Source organism: Salvelinus namaycush, chromosome 15, assembly GCF_016432855.1.
Source record: "Salvelinus namaycush isolate Seneca chromosome 15, SaNama_1.0, whole genome shotgun sequence".
Lineage (NCBI taxonomy): Eukaryota > Metazoa > Chordata > Actinopteri > Salmoniformes > Salmonidae > Salvelinus > Salvelinus namaycush.
The window spans coordinates 21,410,661-21,429,509 of NC_052321.1; the positions used below are offsets into that span (position 1 = coordinate 21,410,661).

General features: G+C 43.3%; 1 protein-coding gene across 1 annotated transcript in view; it reads right to left on the minus strand.

Moving 5' to 3' along the window:
* LOC120059986 (disks large-associated protein 2-like) overlaps positions 1–18,849 on the minus strand; it is a 93,469-nt gene that overhangs the window by 54,421 nt on the left and 20,199 nt on the right. The window contains 1 exon segment of the mRNA XM_039009064.1: positions 17,627–17,838. Within this exon segment, the coding sequence (XP_038864992.1) occupies positions 17,627–17,838 (212 nt within the window).

An 18,849-nucleotide genomic window follows, 5' to 3' on the forward strand; every position in this document is an offset into this window, starting at 1 on the left:
AATACAACTAAAAGTTGTATCCATGAACATTGAAAGCAGCTCCAGCTTTAAGCTGACAACATCAGATGAAAGTGCAGCACATTGACTGACTGAGGGACATCATGTGCATCGCTATATCCATCATCTCTACGCCGTAGAGATGTCTATTATAGTCGATAGAGCTGAGGCAAGCTGTTTCACAAAAAGACAACCCTTTATAATTTTTTACCCCAGCACATTTGCCTTTAATGTCTCCAACTGTTGCTAATGCACTTCCCATTGTTTCCTAATATGAAACTACTGTATAGCACGATGTGAATCTCTGCCTCCCTCTCTCTCTCTCTGTCTGCATTTCATGCTGGCTGTGAATTGGCCTGATGTACTCTTTGTGGTTAAACAAAGACGCTGTGCCGAGACAAAGTCATTGTACTGAGTTCTACCAACACGAAGAGAGAGGGAGAAGTCAAATGTAAGAGCACAAATGAGAGAGAAAATGCTGCAGGTAGGTGAATGTGAGTGATATATTATAGAATAATACACTGAGTTTACAAAACATTAAGAACACCTTCCTAATATTGAGCTGCACTCTCCCTTTTGCCCTCAGAACAGACTCAATTCGTCGGGGCATGGACTCTACAAGGTGTTGAAAGCGTTGCACAGGGATGCTGGCCCATGTTGACCCTAATGCTTCCCACAGTTGTGTCAAGTTAGCTGGCTGTAGTTTGGGTGGTGGACCATTCTTGTTACACACGGGAAACTGTTGAGTGTGAAAAACCTAGCAGCTTGGCAGTTCTTGACACAAACCAGTGTGCCCGGCACCTACTACCATACCCCGTTCAAAAGCACTTAAATCTTTTGTCTTTCCCATTCACCCTCTGAATGGCACATATACACAATCCATGTCTCAATTGTCTCGAGGCTTAAAAATCATTATTTAACCTGTCTACACTGATTTAAGTGGATTTAACAAGTGACATTCATAAGGGATCATAGCTTTCAACTAGATTCACCTGGTCAGTCTATGTCACGGAAAGAGCAGGTGTTCATAATGTTTTGTACACTCAGTGTGTAATAATAATATCATATACAGTTTATTAGGTATACCTATCTAGTACAGGGTCAGATCCCCCTTTGCCTCCAGAACAGCCTGAATTCTTCTGGGCATGGAAACGTTGCTTAATTGGCATAAAGGGATGTGTGTGCCTGGAAGACATTACCCACACCTTTACACCACTGCCACCAGCCTGAACCGTTGACACCAGGCAGGATGGGGCCATGGACTCATGCTGCTTACGCCAAATCCTGACTCTGCCATCAGCATGATGCAACAGGAACCGGGGTTCGTCGGACCAGCCTATGTTTTTCCACTCCTCAATTGTCCAGTGTTGGTGATCTTGTGCCTACTGAAGCCGCTTCTTCTTGTTTTTAGCCCTTGGGAGTGGAACCTGGTGTGGTCGTCTGCTGCAATATACCCATAAATGACAAGGACCAACGATATGCGTTCCGAGATGCCAATCTGCAAACCCCTGTTGTACTGCGCTGTTATTTGCCTGGTTGTGGCCTGCCTGTTAGGTTGCACAATTCTTGCCATTCTCCTTTGACCTCTCTCAGAATTGCCGCTGACTGGATGTTTTTTGTTTGTCACACCATTCTCGGTAAACCCTAGACACTGTTGAGCGTGAAAAGCCCAGGAGGCTGGCCGTTTCTGAGTTACTGAAACCGCTGTGCACTGCCTCCGACGATCATACCACGCTCAAAGTCGCTTAGGTCACTCGTTTTGCCCATTCTAACGTTCAATTGGACAGTAAGTGAATGCCTTGATGCCTGTATACCTGCTTTATATAGCTAGTCACGTCCCCGTGACTATCTGTCTGTAGGAGCAAACCATTTTCGTGAATGGGGTGATGTACCTAATATGCCATTTAGCAGAGGCTTTTATTCAAAGCGACTTACAGTCATCAAATCAAATCAAATTGTATTGGTCACATACACATATTCAGCAGATGTTATTGCAGGTGTAGCAAAATGTTTGTGTTCCTAGGTCCAACAGTGCAGTAATATCTAACAATTCACAACAATACACACAAATCTAAAGTTAAAGAATGGATTTAAGAAATATATAAATGTTAGGACGAGCAATGTCAGAGTGGCATTGACTAAAATGCAGTAGAATAGAACACAGTACATACATATGAAATGAGTAAAGAAGTGTGTAAACATTATTAAAGTGACCAGTGATTCCATGTCTATGTTTATAGGGCAGGAGCCTCTAAGGTCCCGAGTTGAGTAACCGGGTGGTAGCCGTCTAGTGATGGCTATTTAACAGTCACCCTGAACAGATGAGGGTAATAGTCACAGGAATTAGGACTTCTGGGAAATGAGTGTGCTCTATAATAGGAAGGTGAGCAGATATAGGGCCGACAGCATCGCATACAACCACAACTAACAGAGAAGCTCAATGGAGAATAATCACATTGTCTGAATGTTTACTGTCAGTGGGACTGAAGATAATGAGCAGTGAAGTTTAGCCTCATCCATCATCCCAGAAAACAGGGGTCAGGAGACAGTAAGGAAATCAGGAAGTCAGAGGGACCTACAAATGTGTTTAAGTCCCATTATAAAGCCATTATAATCATCAATGTTTAATGATGAAAAGGCTTCCCCATCATCATGAGCATACAGTAGGAGATATAAATAAATAGCAGATACACAGCAAATTAAGCATTTGTCTGCTTCTGTGGCAGAATGATATTGTACACATACACTCTTAGAAAACAGGTGCCATCTAGAACCTAAAAGGGTTCTTTGGCTATCCCCATAGATACGGTAAAGAACTAAATCGAACTTGACCAAAACAATGTAATTGCCATGAAAACGCGTGGGTAAAAGGGCCGTGGGGGAAAGATCCCGAGTCTCCTATTGCTCCCCAGCAAAATGTTCCTACATTTAGGCTATTATTCATATTATGTGTATTTAAAGTATAATGCTTGTATGGATGTCAACCCCAACACATGTTCATGTCATCATTACCAATCAACTGCATTACAGTTAAAAACGACTTTGACTAACATCAACGATTTCTGTATGCTAGCTATGCTAACCAGCTTATACGAATGGGAGTTAGCATTTCGTAGTCGCTTCATCTTAACCTGAAAAGGGAAAACAGACAAATATATCAAAAATGGACTTAAGTAAGCACATTGTGGGCCTGTTACAATACATAAATCATGACGGATTTGACGAATATCCACTTTGTTAGATCAGATTTTTTGAATGTGAGCCAATCTGGTCAATGGAATGCTTACCTCATCTATAGGAGAACCCTGTGAATGACCCTTTTTAGTTCTAGAACCCTTTTGGTTACAGGTAGAAGAAAATTGTTTTACCTGGAACCAAAAAGGGTTATCCTATGGAGACAGCTGAATAACCCTTTTGGAACCCTTTTTTTCTAAGAGTGTACCATATTGGTTAGTCAGCTTGCCTCCATTTCAGGCTTCAAGGTTGAGGACAGTTACAGTTGTGCAATGACTGTACCATTATAGACAACAAGGACTGTACCATTATAGAAAACAAAGACTTAAACTATGAGTGAAAGTACCACACAGATCCAAGCACGAGGCCTAAAAGTATTGTGGGAACAGCTCAGCAAACAAAGAAGCAGTTTATGCAGCATGTGTCTAAAACAGCAACTAATCAATGGAATGGGATTCCTCTCCGACCTTGAGATGTGAGCAACAAGCGTTCATATGATACGCAATCACAATCTGAATGAATAATTTATTGCCTTATGCCACATCAGGAGTTTTATTCATTACGGCTGCTACTCAAGAGGCCAATCATAATTTGAAGGGTAAAAAAGTTCTATTAAAACCTGCCCAAAATAGCTGGGATTGATTGGCTTGGTTTTTGTAGACCTTGCCCCCACATTCTTGATGAGAAGGCAGCCATTAGAGAAAGTGTGCTTCTCTCCAATGATGGGGAGTGCTCCTCTGCTTCCCAATCAAATGCCACAGTGCTATCAGACGCTGTGTACCATGCCTGATTGACTCATTAACTTAATTATCCTGCTATGCAGTAATGCTTTAAATTGCCACATGCCATTCCAGTCCCATCATCATCATTAATACATCCATTAAACCAGTTTGGAAAGTCTCTCTTATTGCGGCGAGAAATCCAATATACAAATTCCATTCATCTTAGTCTACAGTCTATTGGTCGGGACCCCAAGGGATCTTTGGGGGGTGTAAATGATTATTAATTAAGATGATTGTCAACGTCAGTCTCCTCTTGTGGCGGGGCGTTTCGGCTGAACGGGCCTAGAGACAGGCTTGGTGACGGTAATGTAGTCTTTATTGTTGAGAGAGTGAACAGAGAGTCACCCTGTCAGCCATGAGAGGGAGGTGACACAACGCAAAGGCTGTTCTCACTTTAACACCATTAGCTCCAGGAACCTCTGCCATCAAATTTACACCCGCTGCAACCCCGCAGGAGAGGAAATTGCTTCAAGTGGAAACAGAAATCCAACCTTGCACACACACACCACACCTCAAATCCAATCCAAATCAGTGCAAACAAGCAGTGAGCCATGATATTATGAAAGCGTTATACTCATACCAGCAGCACCACTCCTGCATGGAGCCCCATACTGCAGCAACATCTGGACAATTCTTTAAGCTAAGGTCTAAAACAATGAAGTTATATAAACTGTTTTGCGTTCATGATTACTCAAATTTAACGTGTGAGATTAACAGGGAAATGAGTAGGACCAGGAATTTTACTGAAAACGTCATCTTGCAAGGAAAAACTCTGGGCCCCAAGGTCAGACAAAACTCTGGCTGGCCCTAGAGGTGAAGCTCAAACTGCAATAGCTACAATAGGAGCAACAGACAGGCAATACTGGAGCAGTCCTGAGGTGTCACAACACAAGAAGACAAATGCCCAGACAGGGAGAATAGCATTCAGTCCATTGAGTCATAAATGTTAAAGCCACCACAGCAGGCATTCAGCCTGGGATGAACTTGGTAGCCCAACACTGAAACCCTGAAACCCGGAGGGAGACCAACACTGTCTACAGTGAATACACGAGCAACCTCATCAACTGTATCCATACTTGTGTCATTGTCAATGGACTCTGAGGCGGGCTGTGTAGCCAGGAAACATAAAAGGATCCATAAAGGGCAATGGTGTGTGCATGCGTGCTTGTGTGTGTCCTATCTCACTGACGTGTATTCACACATTGATTTCACACATCAATGACCTATACACCAACAGAGGCCTTTTAAAACGTAAACATTTTATTTCAACTTCTTAGACAAAATAATAATAAGAATTTGTACTATTTTACAAAGCCACCTTCACCCACCCACTCACCCATCCACATTTGGGGGACTAAACCATTTTTTGTTGTTGCAAGTTTTTTTTCTTTATTTTCTTTTTTGGGGTTATTAGTAAAATATTGTGACCTCCCACTTTTTTTGCAATCAATCCTTCTTGTGTATAATAGTGTTTGACAGTTATTTTTGAAAGAATCGAATGCTCATATATTTTTGGGAAAATAAAAACCTTCCCCAGCGCAATCAAGAGATTGTATACCGTGTTGCATCTGTCCCTTAAGTCACCCCGATATAACTGTTTGTGGAAATATAACACAATTGTGTTAAACAGGGAGTAACCGCTCTTGTACTTTTGCCCAAAAGTTAGCAACTATGGAGCAATACCAGAAAATATGTAACGAATCCTCCACTTCCACACAACAAAAAGGACAAAGGGGATTCTTCTATGCTCCATATTTGTAACATCTTGTTAGTAGCCAGAAACGTGTACAATATCTTCAACTGAAACATTCAGATGGTGAGTCTAATGCAGTTTTAAAAATCTATTTATAAATCATTTCCAAGGGATGGAAGTATCAAACTGCTCTTCCCAGTAAGAGTGGAATTTGTGTGGGATGGCAACCAATTTGTTATTTTCCAAATGAAAATGAAAATGTCTTTATTGATTTTATCTCTAGTTAACCACCTGTGAAATGTAATATGAGGTAGACAAACAAACAGTTTCTCTTTTCTTTCCCTTAACTTTTTCTTCCATTCTGTAGGAATTTCTGCCAGTAACTGATTGTAATTATGATTTATACATACTGTATGTTCCCATATATTGTGCACAGTGTTTCAAATTAAATTAAATTCCCATTACTATCAATGATATCATTTAAAAATAAGATCCCCTTTTCCCAGAAACACATTCCCAAACATTGTATTTTATTTATCAGGATATTTGAATTCAACCATATGATTTGGATCAGAATTTATGTTATTTCTTATGAGGGATAATATTGAAAATGCAACCAAGCTGTTATTGATTATTTGAAGAATGGGGATATGTCCATTAAGAAATCCTGCAGGAACCAAGCAAGGTGCAAAAACTTGATTTATATAAAATTATTATTTTTTAAATAGAAAAGTGGGTTTGTCTTATCTATGATATTACATGAGATCCCATTCATATTTACATATAGTTCTAGAGATTGATTTAAGGCTTCAATATTCTTTAAATGTGGGGCGGCCAGTAGCCTAGTGGTTAGAGCATTGGACCTGTAACCAATAGGTTGCAAGATCAAATCCCTGAGCTGACAAGGTAAAAATCTGTCATTCTAAGCCTGAACTGAAGGCAGCTAACCCAGTGTTCCTAGGCCGTCATTGAAAATAAGAATTTGTTCTTAACTGACCTAAAACTTAGACTTAAATAAAGGTTAAAAAAATGTAGCCCTCCATTGTCATACATTATAGATATACAGTGTATATCTGTTTCACCTTTTCTGGTTTACCATTCCATTAAAATCAGAAAAATGTTGGCTTCAAACTGCTTAAAGAAAACCTTATCTGGGGATGGAAGGGACAGGAAGAGATACTGTAGATGAACTGAGAGACAATTAAGGTGTTTATTAATGTCACTCTGCCATATAAAGACAAAGATTTACCTTTCCACAGCAATAGTATTTTGTCAATCTTGGCAAGTTTCAAATCAAAGTTCTCCTTTACAGGATCCTTCATTCTTTCTCGAATGTGGATGCCAAGCATCCAAGTATTGCTCTTAATTGTATGCAACAACGCAAAATATAGTTGGACTTTCTTAAGAAAAACACTCTCAAAATGGTGCATTTCTTATAATTTGTTTTCAGATCTGATAGTTTGAAAAGTAATTCAAATCTCCAACAAGAGCATCTAGTGATGATTGTTGCAACTGAGAGGCAAATGTTGTATCATGCTTTCAAGACCACTGATACTCAGACCTACTATATTGGAATTATTCCTGATTTTGATGGCCAGCATCTTGATAGCCAATAAGAATAAATAAGGTGAAACTGGATCCCCTTGTCTGACCCCTCTGAATAGCTCAACGTTTTTAGATAAATACCCATTATTCACTGCTTTACTCACCGGTTTCTGCTATAAGACTCTAAACCATTGAATAAACGACTTACCAAAATGTAAATACTGATGGCATCTATAAATTAAATCCCTTTTATCTTACCAAAATCCTTCTCTAAATCTGCAATAAACACCAAACTAACAAATATTGTCACCAATGTAACGACCAGTCATGTTTTGTGCTCCACATTTTTTGCCCAAAAAATTTAAATAACATAAATATGTATATATATATATTTTTTTTTATTGGGGGAGCTTGCCTGTTTTGCATGTTATTTTGGCATTAAAACATGTCACAAATCAGTTTGCAAACAATGTAAAATATATATATATCATTGAGTTAATAAAGCCGCATACAAACAGGCAGCCCCAAAATGCAGGTGTTTCAGCCAAGCTCAGTGCTTTCTGTGGTGGTGTGGCAGGCCAGCAGAAAATAGGAACATTGCGCCGTTATTGGCTCAGCATTGCACCGTGATTGGCTCAGTGTTCTGTCACTCATGGGGACACTATGTCACCTGCATTTAGTAAGGGAAGACAATCAAGAATGTGAGCCCTATGGGCCCAACCATAGACTTAGATTAGAAGTGCCCATTCAAGAAGGCTCAAGGTCATTGGCCACAGATACATTTATGTCAAATCACGTTATATCTACAGTAGCTTTGTTTGGACTTTCAAAATCTTAGCTAGCAGTCATCATAAATCAAGTAGACGATCTACTGGCAAATCCTTTTTAATCCTTGTTATATGAAGAGAAATACTGAAGGTAAATTATATATAAAACGTATTGGTGTTCATCGGCCATTGGACATAAACATTACACAACAAGTTGGAAATCGCTAATTCAATAACGAGTTGTTTGGACGTAATCGGTGACAGTGGCTAACCGCAAGCATTGCAACTGGGAAGTCGGACTGGGAAAATATGTTTTGAATGGTCATCCAACTCGGAATTGTAGATCTTTCTCTTCATTTGATGACAACATTTGCCAACGAAGGACCACCACGCACAACAAGGTGAGTCCAAAAATATGCTGCTGCATAAATGATGTAATATGCCAGGGAGATATGGTCAGCCATATCAGCTATATATTTAAAAAAAAAAGGCAGTAATATGGCTGAATGAATTGTTTCGCTGCCAGACAAGGCTCCGCTGATAGCCAGGTGTAGTGGTGGTAAGGTTTCACTCCATAGTGCTGGAAAGAAAGCTCTGCTGTTGGAACAGCTGTATGTAGGCCCTAACAGTTTGTGGGCACCGCCTGTTGCCGTTATAGTGCAATGAATGTATTGTTTAGTGTTGTGTTGTGGCTTTACTTGCATGCATCAAAACATGTTTTGTTAGTTTGCCCCACCAAGATTTACATGCTAACATCGCCACTGGTAACGACCTTCAATACATTTCGATAGCTCACTTTGAATAATTTTGCTTCTTACTTTCTTCATTCTAAGTGCAAAACATTTTTATAGAATATGGGTGTCACAGCACAATAAAATGAGGCATCCCCAGTTGTTGGGCTTTTATATTGGCAATTTGCCTCCTGCTTAAATAGTAATGTAATCAGTCCCTCTCTTTGGCTTGTTGATAGTTCCCCCTGTTCAAATGAAACATTTAAGCAGGTGAGAAAATGCTATTTGATTTCTGTAAAAAAAGACCATGTACAACTCAATTGGTATACCGTCAAAGCATTGAGATTTACCAGTTTGGAAAGAGTTAATTGGCATTACTTGTTAATCGTCATTAATCAAACCCTCACATGATGCTTTCTGTATTTCTGTTTACTGATTTCCATAGTCTTCAGGAAAGGATATAATAATTCATAGATTGGATTCATAGTGCACTTTTCTACCAACTGAGGCACTCAAAGCATTTGACATTGTAAGGGGGAAACCACCTGGGTGATGCACGGCGACCATTTTTGTGCCAGAACGCACACCACACATCAGCTGGAGAGGTAAGGAGTGATATATGCCAATTACGGATGATTAGGTGGCATGGGGCCAGGTTTGAAATGTAGCCATGACACTGGGGTTAACACCCCTACTCTTACAATAAGTGCCATTCAATTTTTTATGTCCACAGAGTCAGGACACCCGTTTAACATCCCATCAGACACCCTACGCAGGGCAATGTCCCCTTCACTGGCATCTCCTTAGACCAGAGGGAAGAGTGCCCCCCACTGGCCCTCTAACACAATTTCCAACAAAATATGGTTTCCCATCCAGGACCAACACTGCTTAGCTTCAGAAGCAAGTCAGCAATGATATGCTGAGTGGTAATGCTTCAGTCAAGTTTGGATAACGAGGTTAGCTGAACCTCAAAACAAAAAAATATATTGATATATTGGACTTGCTTCTGTAATAGTTGGTGGGGTGATAATAAATTATGCCCTTCCGAGGAAAAAAGTTTTGTGACAGTTTTGTGATGTTGATTCCTTTGGTTCAACCTAAGAAAAAACATTGTACCCTTTTCAAGCTGCCCTTGATCTGTTAATAATATCATTAACCCTTTCTGCATGAAGCCTCTCAAGCTCAAAATAAAATAAAATACAATTTTCTTGGTCCCATACACATGTTTAGCAGATGTTATTGCGGGTGTAGCGAAATGCTTGTGCTTCTAGTTCCAACAGTGCAGTACTATCTAACAAGTAATCTAAAATTCACAACAACTACCTTATACACACAAATGTAAAGGGATGGATTAAGAATATGTACATATAAATATATGGATGAGCGATGGCCGTGCGGCATAGGCAGGATGCAATAGATGGTATGAAATACAGTATATACATATGAGATGAGTAATGTAAGATATGTAAACATTATTAAAGTGGCATTATTTAAAGTGACTAGTGATACCTTTATTAAATCCATTTATTAAAATGGCCACTGATTTGGGTCTGTATGTTGGCAGCAGCCTCTCTATGTTAGTGATGGCTGTTTAACAGTCTGATGGCCTTCAGATAGAAGCTGTTTTTCAGTCTCTCGGTCCCAGCTTTGATGCACCTGTACTGACCTCGCCTTCTGGGTGATAGCGGGGTGAACAGGTAGGGCTCGGGTGGTTGTTGTCCTCGATGAACTTTTTGGCCTTCCTGTGACATCGGGTGCTGTAGGTGTCCTAGAGGGCAGGTAGTTTGCCCCCGGTGATGCGTTGTGCAGACCGCAGTACCATATGGAGAGCCTTGCGGTTGAGGGCGGTGCAGTTGCCATACGAGGCGGTGACACAGCTGGACAGGATGCTCTCGATTGTGCATCTGTAAAAGTTTGAGTGTTTTCGGTGACAAGCCAAATTTCTTCAGCCTCCTGAAGTTGAGGAGGCGCTGTTGTGCCTTCTTCACCACGCTGTCTGTGTGGGTGGACCATTTCAGTTTGCCCGTGATGTGTACGCCGAGGAACTTAAAACTTTCCACCTTCTCCACTTCTGTCCGGTCGATGTGGATAGGGGGGTGCTCCCTCTGCTGTTTCCTGAAGTCCACGATCATCTCCTTTGTTTTGTTCACGTTGAGTGTGAGGTTATTTTCCTGACACCACACTCCGAGGGCCCTCACCTCCTCCCTGTAGGCCGTCTCGTCGTTGTTGGTAATCAAGCCTACCACTGTAGTGTCATCTGCAAACTTGATGATTGAGTTGGAGGCGTGCATGGCTACGCAGTCATGGGTGAACAGGGAGTACAGGAGGGGACTGAGCACGCACCCTTGTGGGGCCCCAGTGTTGAGGATCGGCGAAGTGGAGATGTTGTTTCCTACCTTCACCACCTGGGGGTGGCCCGTCAGAAAGTCAGTGTATATGTACATATGAGATGAGAAAAGAAGCATGTAAACATAATGTTGTCTACTCTTGATCAGAATAAGCATTTCAATTGGAGGGTCTACTACTGTATCAGTTTGCTCATTCAAGTCATTCAACTCTTTAGTTAATACATTTTCCCTCCTAAGATATAGCTTTCCCCCATGATGACCCCTTGATTGAATTGCCTCTGAATACACATTTGAAAGTGTCCCAGACAACCTGAGGATCAGCTGATCCCACATTGTAACGGTGTTCCTCCTCCTCTTCATCCGAAGAGGAGGAGCATGGATTGAACCAAAACGCAGCTTCTGAAGTTGACATTATTTATTTACAGAAAACACGAAAACACGAACTTCACTATAAACTAACAAAACAACAAAACGGAGTAGACAAACCTGGACATGCGAACTTACATACAACGCAGAACTCACGAACAGGAAAATGACTACACAAAAGACCGAACGTACAAACAAACCGAGAACAGTCCCGTGTGGCGTAACATACAAACACTGACACAGGAGACAACCACCCACAAACAAACAGTGAGAACAACCTACCTTAATATGACTCTCAATCAGAGGAAACGTCAAACACCTGCCTCTGATTGAGAGCCATACCAGGCAACCCAAAACCAACATAGAAACAGAAAACATAGACTGCCCACCCAAAACTCACGCCCTGACCAATAAACACATACAAAACAAGAGAAAACAGGTCAGGAACGTGACATAACCCCCCCCTTAAGGTGCGAACTCCGGGCGCACCAGCACAAAGTCTAGGGGAGGGTCTGGGTGGGCATCTGACCACGGTGGTGGCTCAGGCTCTGGGCGAGGTCCCCACCCCACCATAGTCAATCCCAGCTTCTTTATCCCCCTCACAATGACCACCCTCCTATTCCACCCACCTAATATACGAGGCAACACAAAATTAAGGGACAGCTCCGGGACAAGGTAGCTCAGAACAGAGAGGTAGGTCAGGATAGAGAGGTAGCTCAAGATAGAGAGGTAGCTCAGGATAGAGAGGTAGCTCAGGATTGAGGGGCAGTTCTGGATACATGGCAGCTCTGGACGCTCATGACTAGCTGACGGCTCTGGACGCTCATGGCTGGCTGACGGCTCTGGACGCTCATGGCTGGCTGACGGCTCTGGACGCTCATGGCTGGCTGACGGCTCTGGACGCTCATGGCTGGCTGACGGCTCTGGCCGCTCATGGCTGGCTGACGGCTCTGGACGCTCATGGCTCGCTGACGGCTCTGGCAGATCCTGTCTGGTTGGCGGCTCTGGCAGATCCTGTCTGGTTGGCGGCTCTGGCAGATCCTGTCTGGTTGGCGGCTCTGGCAGATCCTGTCTGGTTGGCGGCTCTGGCAGATCCTGACTGACGAATGGCTCTAGCGGCTCCTGACTGACTAACGGCTCTGACGGCTCGGGACAGACGGGCGGCTCTAATGGCTCGGGACAGACGGATGGCTCAGACGGCGCTGGGGAGACGGATGGCTCAGACGGCGCTGGGGAGACGGATGGCTCAGACGGCGCTGAGGAGACGGATGGCTCAGATGGCGCTGCGGAGACGGATGGCTCAGATGGCGCTGCGGAGACGGATGGCTCAGATGGCGCTGCGGAGACGGATGGCTCAGATGGCGCTGCGGAGACGGATGGCTCAGACTGATCCTGTCTGGCGGAAGGCTTTGGCTGCTCCTGTCTGGCGGAAGGCTCTAGCGGCTCCTGTCTGGCGGAAGGCTCTAGCGGCTCCTGTCTGGCGGAAGGCTCTGTAGGCTCATGGCAGACGGGCGGCTTTGCAGGCTCATGGCAGACGGGCGGCTTTGAAGGCTCAATACAGACGGGCAGTTCATGCGGCGCTTGGCAGACGGACAGTTCAGGCGCCGTTGGGCAGACGGCAGACTCTGGCCGGCTGAGACGCACTGTAGGCCTGGTGCGTGGTGCCGGAACTGGAGGCACCGGACTGGAGACACGCACTTCAAGCCTAGTGCGGGGAGCAGGGACAGGGCACACTGGACTCTCAAAGCGTACTATTTGCCTGGTGCGTGGTACCGGCACTGGTGGCACCGGGCTGAGGGCACGCACATCAGGACGAGTACGGGGAGAAGGAACAGTGTGTACAGGGCTCTGGAGACGCACAGGTGGCTTAGTGCGTGGTGCCGGAACTGGAGGCACTGGGCTGGAGACACGCACCATAGGAAGAGTGCGTGGAGGAGGAACAGGGCTCTGAAAACGCACTGGAAGCCTGGTGCATAGTGTAGGCACTGGTGGTACTGGGCTGGGGCGGGGAGGTAGCGCCGGTAATACCGGACCGTGCAAGCGTACTGGCTCCCTTGAGCATTGAGCCTGCCCAACCTTACCTGGTTGAATGCTCCCCGTCGCCCGACCAGTGCGGGGAGGTGGAATAACCCGCACCGGGCTATGTAGGCGAACCGGGGACACCATGCGTAAGGCTGGTGCCATGTATGCCGGCCCGAGGAGACGCACTGGAGACCAGACGCGTTGAGCCGGCCTCATGGCACCTGGCTCAATGCCCAATCTAGCCCTACCAGTGCGGGGAGGTGGAATAACCCGCACCGGGCTATGCACACGTACAGGAGACACCGTGCGCTCTACTGCGTAACACGGCGTCTGCCCGTACTCCCGCTCTCCACGGTTAGCCTGGGAAGTGGGCGCAGGTCTCCTACCTGCCCTTGGCCCACTACCTCTTAGCCCCCCCCCAAGAAATTTTTGGGGTTTCTTCACGGGCTTCCGTGCTAGGGCTTCCGTGCTAGCCGCGTACCTTCATAAATCCGGTCTCGAGCTTCATTCTCCGGTTTCCAGCCACGTCTCCTAGCTGCCTCCTCATACCACCGCTGTTGGGCTCTCGCTGCCTCCATCTCCTCACGAGCGCGGCGATATTCCCCAATGTGCGCCCAGTGTCCTTTTCCCTCCAATACTTCTTCCCAAGTCCATGAGTCCTGATTTCTTGGCCGCTGCTCAAACTTGCGCTGCTTGGTTCTGGATTGTTGGTGGGTGGTTCTGTAACGGTGTTCCTCCTCCTCTTCATCCGAAGAGGAGGAGCATGGATTGAACCAAAACGCAGCTTCTGAAGTTGACATTATTTATTTACAGAAAAGACGAAAACACGAACTTCACTATAAACTAACAAAACAACAAAACGGAGTAGACAAACCTGGACATGCGAACTTACATACAACGCAGAACTCACGAACAGGAAAATGACTACACAAAAGACCGAACGTACAAACAAACCGAGAACAGTCCCGTGTGGCGTAACATACAAACACTGACACAGGAGACAACCACCCACAAACAAACAGTGAGAACAACCTACCTTAATATGACTCTCAATCAGAGGAAACGTCAAACACCTGCCTCTGATTGAGAGCCATACCAGGCAACCCAAAACCAACATAGAAACAGAAAACATAGACTGCCCACCCAAAACTCACGCCCTGACCAATAAACACATACAAAACAAGAGAAAACAGGTCAGGAACGTGACACACATTCTGTTTTTAAAACTAAAAATGTTTTATTTATTATTTTAGCAGTGATTGATTGAGTTTCCAAATAACCCGGTCCTCTAGGATATTCTACTGTAGTTAGAGACAAATAAATAAGGGCCTGGTCAGAAAATAAATGTTCAGCAATGGTAGACTGTGATACGTTTGAGACCAGAGCGAAGGAGATAAGGAAGTAGTCGATGCGACTAGCTTGCCTATTTCCACGCCACGTGTATCTAGTCTGATCAGGGTTTCACCAAACATCTCCCAGGTCTAGAGAGGACATTAACTCAGAGATTGCAGAAAGTGCTTTTGGATTTTTTTTTTTAGAATAATGCAAACAAACCCCCGATCTATCTAGATTTGTATTCTGCACAGTATTCTGCACAAATCATTGTATTCTGCACAAATCACCAACAATTATGAATAATAATCCATTGCAAAAAACACATTGGAAATGAAATATAATTAACTCCCCAGAGTGCTTGGTAACAGAGAGCCAACCACAGACTGACTGTGAGAAACACACTTGCATTTTATGTGTCATCATTGGCGGGGGTCAGGCTGACAGGATATTAAGGTATTGTGTACGCGACACTTGCTGTGGTGTCAGTATTTTCCAAGTAAAAGCCTTGCTGTGCCGTAATAGTAATTGACCAACCTGTGTTGAATAGTAATGAGTAGAGCTGCTGTAGCATGTCGGGGTTGGCGAGGAGAGAAACACACAACAACTATACATGACTGACATAGCAGGGAGCTGGATCAGGACCAACATAGAGCTGATAGTGCAGTACAGCAGGGACACCACGAGCAACGTAGAAATGAACAGAGATAGATAGGATCTCCATTACAAGAATTACAACAGTCACATTTGTATCAAACTGTACATGGAACTGTATGGCATCCAATAGGTTTCACACCTTATAAACAAACACCACCAAGGTGGCCCCGGGTCCACAAGGGGGCAACAGGGGGCTTAGCCCCCTCACTTGAAACTTGTGCCCCATCAGTTTTAGTTTTATGTCCCTATATAAAAATAGCAAAACGCCAATCTGTCCCTTCATAAGCACTCAATCAATGGTCTCTGAGATTCGGTATTTGAACTTTATGTTTATTATGGTATAGCGCGATATAAGCAGAATTCAATATAATTCTAATGCAAGAACCCCCCAAAATTGTGCCCCCCACTGATTTCAGCTGCTCCCTTATCCTGGGTCTGCACCAAGGTCATTTGTAAGTGAGAAAGAAATTGACATCATGTACCACAGCAATTTTTCTGTTAAATTAAATGCTGTCAATCAAATGACTAATAATTATTTTCGGTATGCCAAAATAGCAGCAATAAAACATTCCCCATTCCAAAATGAAGACTGTACTAGCACAGAGCAGCCTGTTTTGAGAGTGCCAAGAATAGAGTTAATCTAATAGAGAGAGACCTGTACATTTAAAAGAGCCTAGCTCAGGCCAGTCATTGTGTTGTACTGGCTGATACAGCAGAATACAATAGGCAGAACAAAACATGAGTTTCTGAAAGTGCTGATCCGGGAGGAGGGTTTTACAATGGAAAATTAATAAAAATGGACTCTCCTGTTATTACTGTCTCCATATTCAGCCATGAACAAAGAGAGACGAGTGGCTTTGGAGGAGGAGTGAAAGTGACTGTGCTTGCTCTTGCAGACAGTGGCGCAACTACTTTAACAATCAAATCAGGGAACGATGGAATCGCCAAATACAATTTCATGTTTTTATGTCTGACGTAATGTTTAAATTCAAAACACAATAAAGATTAAACATAGTGGTGGATCAGAGAATAGTGATTTTCTCATACCTGCCCCTGAAATAATGAAGAACACCTTTTAATTAGAGACAAAATTCTAAAACCATTTAGACTGAAAGTCAATGGGAGATGTATTTTACACTGAGACCCACCTTGTAACTACCACATGATCTCATAAAAGGACCACATTTGTATTCCAACATAACTGCTACTGCTCTGCCACATACACTGACAAAGATATGAATGATATATGAGAGTGCCCCAGGGGTGAAGATGGTGAGGAAGTGAGGTAACAAGGAAATGGGTGAAACAATGGGCAAACAAAGCAGCCATTGACAAGGACAATTAACACACCATACAAGGACCCGGAACAGTGGAAGTAAACAGAGGAAATAACTAGTGTGTCCCTTTAAACACTCTGTGGAATGAATTCAAGGCTCTAAACCTATTCCGAAACCACATTTGGTAATGATGAGACATTTCTAGGGAAATAACATCAGTGTAACATTTCTGTTTTAACATTTCTTCACTGACATTAATGTAAAGAAAGGTAGATGACTACAATATGCAGTTGTATAATCCAATAACAGCATTGCCTTCCAACAGAGTATGTAAAAAGGCAAACAACAGCATTCTTGCCCAACTTATTGAATCATCTATCTAGGATATGTCTTTGCTTGTGCTATTGTTTCTGTGTTAGAATTCTGCTGGCATCATCCTATCATTGGACAAGTATTGTAATCTAATTTCATGTTAATCTGCTGTATTTGTCATGCCATATTGCTAGGCATTAATGTTGTTGTTTCTGTGACTGTGTCTGCATCATGTCCCATCTAATCCTTTAAAAGCCCATTTCCTCTGCCACAAAGCAACACAACACTACACTAACGCAACACTAACACAAAACTACACTAACACAACACCGCAATAACATAATTCTCCTCTTTTAGTGTTCCACTCCAGAATTCATTCACTTTATTCCACAGCGCACACACTTAACAATGTTTTATAAACAATCACACAAAAACCTTTTTGCTATAGAAATCAAATCAAATGTATTCATTCATTTGTACAAGGTCTAGAAGTTGCCCTTATTAACCACAGATCTAGGATCACATCTTTGGCATTGCATGCTGGGATACTTTACATGGCCTACCTCTGGGAGTCTAAGAGCGGTCTTTGCATGACAGACTTGACCAGGGAGTGTGGCCGGACCGTCTTCACGGGGGAGGTCTTGGGACTGGAGTCAGACTCTCCACTCTCCTCATCACCCATGGCTTTGACGTAACTGCTGCTCCTCATCCTCCGACAGGGGATCTCATCACCCTTACCTCCCCCTGGGTAACCACTCCACTCATCCTGAGGTACCTGGGGGAGGGAGATAGAGAGGGGGTTAGAGAGAAGGTTTCAGGTGGGGTCTCTATAGGGTGGGAAGTGGCACTAAAACCATGTACGAGTAGTAGTAAGATTGCAGAATATTTTGTAATGTTATTATAGTATGAGTACTAGAAATACACAGGTTTACCTCAATGTTTCTTCGGTCCCACTTGTGGTACCATGTATTTACGTACATCATAATTACTGTAAGTAGGTAGAGTTTATCTTTGAACTGTTACTATTGTTGCATAGACCTGAAAACGGTTAGCCAATATCTGTGTGGTATGTCAGTATAGATGTTGTTCCCTCAAGGTTGCCTGTGTACTCACAGAGGCTCTTGGCTCAGCCGTGGTTGTAAAACAGACTGTGTCCTCGATCATGTTTATTGGTAAAATGAAGGTTGTGAGAGTGAGATTATAGAGGATCAAACAGAATAGGAGATTCATCCACAGCAACCGCCTTCCAACCACATCTCAGGCAAAGATAGTTAATGTACATTCCATGTAATATTCTGTTGTCATTCTCTCTCTACAGCTAGTAAGACATAGACAGCTGCATGGCATCATCCCCATTGGAAAGATGTTTGGTTTTCTGACTCAGACTTGTTCCCTTGACTGCAACCTGTTCCCAGATTGAGACTCAAAGCGAGGTATATGCAGCGTGATGATGCAGTGTTTACCCAAGGTTACAGTACACATCACAAGGCTCTTCAATATTGAGCAGCAGCATCAGAGATGTGGTGTCTACTGCTTACACAGTGTTACATGGTGTATGGTAAATAACAGGAGAGGTAACACTGTTTGACATTCCTGTCTGATTGATTACTTACTGATGCAAGACGTCTTTAAGTAGTACATAAACCCTGCAAGAGATCTGTTATAGTTCAGTTGGATAAAATAAAATAAAAAATACATAATCATTGATGATGGGCGAGGTGCTGGCTAGCGGAGCAGAACACTTGAAAAAGAGCCGCACACTAGAAAGCTCAGATCATATAATAAC